Source organism: Salmo salar, unplaced genomic scaffold (genome assembly GCF_965601325.2).
Source record: "Salmo salar unplaced genomic scaffold, fSalSal1 ptg000997l, whole genome shotgun sequence".
In the NCBI taxonomy this organism is placed as follows: Eukaryota; Metazoa; Chordata; class Actinopteri; order Salmoniformes; family Salmonidae; genus Salmo; species Salmo salar.
This window is the reverse complement of record NW_027675580.1, coordinates 15,052-20,000: the sequence shown is the minus strand read 5'-3', so window position 1 is coordinate 20,000 and position 4,949 is coordinate 15,052. Positions and strand designations below refer to the sequence as shown.

The 4,949-nt window shown below is 44.2% G+C and overlaps 1 protein-coding gene across 1 annotated transcript in view; it reads left to right on the top strand.

Moving 5' to 3' along the window:
- Positions 1-1,912, top strand: part of LOC145877384 (tripartite motif-containing protein 16-like) — a 12,584-nt gene extending 10,672 nt beyond the window's left edge. The window contains exon 6 of the mRNA XM_082972714.1: positions 1-1,912. This exon is cut by the window's left edge and continues 375 nt beyond it. Within this exon, the coding sequence (XP_082828840.1) occupies positions 1-140 (140 nt within the window). The 3' untranslated portion in view covers positions 141-1,912.
- The last annotated feature ends 3,037 nt before the right edge of the window (positions 1,913-4,949 follow it).

The following is a 4,949-nucleotide window of genomic DNA, read 5'->3' as shown; positions in this document are numbered from 1 at the left end:
ATCACAAGGCAGGTACTCTGTCCTTCTACAGTGTCTCTGACACAATGACCCTCCTCCACAGAGTCCAGACCACATTCACTCAGCCCCTCTATCCTGGGTTTAGTCTCTATTATAGTACTGCTGAGCTGGTTAAACTGTAGTAGGTTCCACATAGATACTAGTCATGCTGGTGTAGTCTATAGCTGAGCTGGTTAAACTGTAGTAGGGTCCACATAGATACTAGTCATGCTGGTGTAGTCTATAGCTGAGCTGGTTAAACTGTAGTAGGGTCCACATAGATACTAGTCATGCTGGTGTAGTCTATAGCTGAGCTGGTTAAACTGTAGTAGGGTCCACATAGATACTAGTCATGCTGGTGTAGTCTATAGCTGAGCTGGTTAAACTGTGGTAGGGTCCACATAGATACTAGTCATGCTGGTGTAGTCTATAGCTGAGCTGGTTAAACTGTAGTAGGGTCCACATAGATACTAGTCATGCTGGTGTAGTCTATAGCTGAGCTGGTTAAACTGTAGTAGGGTCCACATAGATACTAGTCATGCTGGTGTAGTCTATAGCTGAGCTGGTTAAACTGTAGTAGGGTCCACATAGATACTAGTCATGCTGGTGTAGTCTGTAGCTGAGCTGGTTAAACTGTAGTAGGGTCCACATAGATACTGGTGTAGTCTATAGCTGAGCTGGTTAAACTGTAGTAGGGTCCACATAGTTACTAGTCATGCTGGTGTAGTCTATATCTGAGCTGGTTAAACTGTAGTAGGGTCCACATAGATACTAGTCATGCTGGTGTAGTCTATAGCTGAGCTGGTTAAACTGTAGTAGGGTCCACATAGATACTAGTCATGCTGGTGTAGTCTATAGCTGAGCTGGTTAAACTGTAGTAGGGTCCATATAGTTACTAGTCATGCTGGTGTAGTCTATATCTGAGCTGGTTAAACTGTAGTAGGGTCCACATAGATACTAGTCATGCTGGTGTAGTCTATAGCTGAGCTGGTTAAACTGTAGTAGGGTCCACATAGATACTAGTCATGCTGGTGTAGTCTATAGCTGAGCTGGTTAAACTGTAGTAGGGTCCACATAGATACTAGTCATGCTGGTGTAGTCTATAGCTGAGCTGGTTAAACTGTAGTAGGGTCCACATAGATACTAGTCATGCTGGTGTAGTCTATATCTGAGCTGGTTAAACTGTAGTAGGGTCCACATAGATACTAGTCATGCTGGTGTAGTCTATAGCTGAGCTGGTTAAACTGTAGTAGGGTCCACATAGATACTAGTCATGCTGGTGTAGTCTATAGCTGAGCTGGTTAAACTGTAGTAGGGTCCACATAGATACTAGTCATGCTGGTGTAGTCTGTAGCTGAGCTGGTTAAACTGTAGTAGGGTCCACATAGATACTAGTCATGCTGGTGTAGTCTATAGATGAGCTGGTTAAACTGTAGTAGGGTCCACATAGATACTAGTCATGCTGGTGTAGTCTATAGCTGAGCTGGTTAAACTGTAGTAGGGTCCACATAGATACTAGTCATGCTGGTGTAGTCTATAGCTGAGCTGGTTAAACTGTAGTAGGGTCCACATAGATACTAGTCACGCTGGTGTAGTCTATAGCTGAGCTGGTTAAACTGTAGTAGGGTCCACATAGATACTAGTCACGCTGGTGTAGTCTATAGCTGAGCTGGTTAAACTGTAGTAGGGTCCACATAGATACTAGTCACGCTGGTGTAGTCTATAGCTGAGCTGGTTAAACTGTAGTAGGGTCCACATAGATACTAGTCATGCTGGTGTAGTCTATAGCTGAGCTGGTTAAACTGTAGTAGGGTCCACATAGATACTAGTCATGCTGGTGTAGTCTATAGCTGAGCTGGTTAAACTGTAGTAGGGTCCACATAGATACTAGTCATGCTGGTGTAGTCTATAGCTGAGCTGGTTAAACTGTAGTAGGGTCCACATAGATACTAGTCATGCTGGTGTAGTCTATAGCTGAGCTGGTTAAACTGTAGTAGGGTCCACATAGATACTAGTCATGCTGGTGTAGTCTATAGCTGAGCTGGTTAAACTGTAGTAGGGTCCACATAGATACTAGTCATGCTGGTGTAGTCTATAGCTGAGCTGGTTAAACTGTAGTAGGGTCCACATAGATACTAGTCATGCTGGTGTAGTCTATAGCTGAGCTGGTTAAACTGTAGTAGGGTCCACATAGATACTAGTCATGCTGGTGTAGTCTATAGCTGAGCTGGTTAAACTGTAGTAGGGTCCACATAGATACTAGTCATGCTGGTGTAGTCTATAGCTGAGCTGGTTAAACTGTAGTAGGGTCCACATAGATACTAGTCATGCTGTTGTAGTCTATAGCTGAGCTGGTTAAACTGTAGTAGGGTCCACATAGATACTAGTCATGCTGGTGTAGTCTATAGCTGAGCTGGTTAAACTGTAGTAGGGTCCACATAGATACTAGTCATGCTGGTGTAGTCTATAGCTGAGCTGGTTAAACTGTAGTAGGGTCCACATAGATACTAGTCATGCTGGTGTAGTCTATAGCTGAGCTGGTTAAACTGTAGTAGGGTCCACATAGATACTAGTCGTGCTGGTGTAGTCTATAGCTGAGCTGGTTAAACTGTAGTAGGGTCCACATAGATACTAGTCGTGCTGGTGTAGTCTATAGCTGAGCTGGTTAAACTGTAGTAGGGTCCACATAGATACTAGTCATGCTGGTGTAGTCTATAGCTGAGCTGGTTAAACTGTAGTAGGGTCCACATAGATACTAGTCGTGCTGGTGTAGTCTATAGCTGAGCTGGTTAAACTGTAGTAGGGTCCACATAGATACTAGTCGTGCTGGTGTAGTCTATAGCTGAGCTGGTTAAACTGTAGTAGGGCCCACATAGATACTAGTCATGCTGGTGTAGTCTGTAGCTGAGCTGGTTAAACTGTAGCAGGGCCCACATAGATACTAGTCATGCTGGTGTAGTCTATAGCTGAGCTGGTTAAACTGTAGTAGGGTCCACATAGATACTAGTCATGCTGGTGTAGTCTATAGCTGAGCTGGTTAAACTGTAGTAGGGTCCACATAGATACTAGTCATGCTGGTGTAGTCTATAGCTGAGCTGGTTAAACTGTAGTAGGGTCCACATAGATACTAGTCGTGCTGGTGTAGTCTATAGCTGAGCTGGTTAAACTGTAGTAGGGTCCACATAGATACTAGTCGTGCTGGTGTAGTCTATAGCTGAGCTGGTTAAACTGTAGTAGGGTCCACATAGATACTAGTCGTGCTGGTGTAGTCTATAGCTGAGCTGGTTAAACTGTAGTAGGGTCCACATAGATACTAGTCGTGCTGGTGTAGTCTATAGCTGAGCTGGTTAAACTGTAGTAGGGTCCACATAGATACTAGTCGTGCTGGTGTAGTCTATAGCTGAGCTGGTTAAACTGTAGTAGGGCCCACATAGATACTAGTCATGCTGGTGTAGTCTATAGCTGAGCTGGTTAAACTGTAGTAGGGTCCACATAGATACTAGTCATGCTGGTGTAGTCTATAGCTGAGCTGGTTAAACTGTAGTAGGGTCCACATAGATACTAGTCATGCTGGTGTAGTCTATAGCTGAGCTGGTTAAACTGTAGTAGGGTCCACATAGATACTAGTCATGCTGGTGTAGTCTATAGCTGAGCTGGTTAAACTGTAGTAGGGTCCACATAGATACTAGTCATGCTGGTGTAGTCTATAGCTGAGCTGGTTAAACTGTAGTAGGGTCCACATAGATACTAGTCATGCTGGTGTAGTCTATAGCTGAGCTGGTTAAACTGTAGTAGGGTCCACATAGATACTAGTCATGCTGGTGTAGTCTATAGCTGAGCTGGTTAAACTGTAGTAGGGTCCACATAGATACTAGTCGTGCTGGTGTAGTCTATAGCTGAGCTGGTTAAACTGTAGTAGGGTCCACATAGATACTAGTCGTGCTGGTGTAGTCTATAGCTGAGCTGGTTAAACTGTAGTAGGGCCCACATAGATACTAGTCATGCTGGTGTAGTCTGTAGCTGAGCTGGTTAAACTGTAGCAGGGCCCACATAGATACTAGTCATGCTGGTGTAGTCTATAGCTGAGCTGGTTAAACTGTAGTAGGGTCCACATAGATACTAGTCATGCTGGTGTAGTCTATAGCTGAGCTGGTTAAACTGTAGTAGGGTCCACATAGATACTAGTCATGCTGGTGTAGTCTATAGCTGAGCTGGTTAAACTGTAGTAGGGTCCACATAGATACTAGTCGTGCTGGTGTAGTCTATAGCTGAGCTGGTTAAACTGTAGTAGGGTCCACATAGATACTAGTCGTGCTGGTGTAGTCTATAGCTGAGCTGGTTAAACTGTAGTAGGGTCCACATAGATACTAGTCGTGCTGGTGTAGTCTATAGCTGAGCTGGTTAAACTGTAGTAGGGTCCACATAGATACTAGTCGTGCTGGTGTAGTCTATAGCTGAGCTGGTTAAACTGTAGTAGGGTCCACATAGATACTAGTCGTGCTGGTGTAGTCTATAGCTGAGCTGGTTAAACTGTAGTAGGGCCCACATAGATACTAGTCATGCTGGTGTAGTCTATAGCTGAGCTGGTTAAACTGTAGTAGGGTCCACATAGATACTAGTCATGCTGGTGTAGTCTATAGCTGAGCTGGTTAAACTGTAGTAGGGTCCACATAGATACTAGTCATGCTGGTGTAGTCTATAGCTGAGCTGGTTAAACTGTAGTAGGGTCCACATAGATACTAGTCATGCTGGTGTAGTCTATAGCTGAGCTGGTTAAACTGTAGTAGGGTCCACATAGATACTAGTCATGCTGGTGTAGTCTATAGCTGAGCTGGTTAAACTGTAGTAGGGTCCACATAGATACTAGTCATGCTGGTGTAGTCTATAGCTGAGCTGGTTAAACTGTAGTAGGGTCCACATAGATACTAGTCATGCTGGTGTAGTCTATAGCT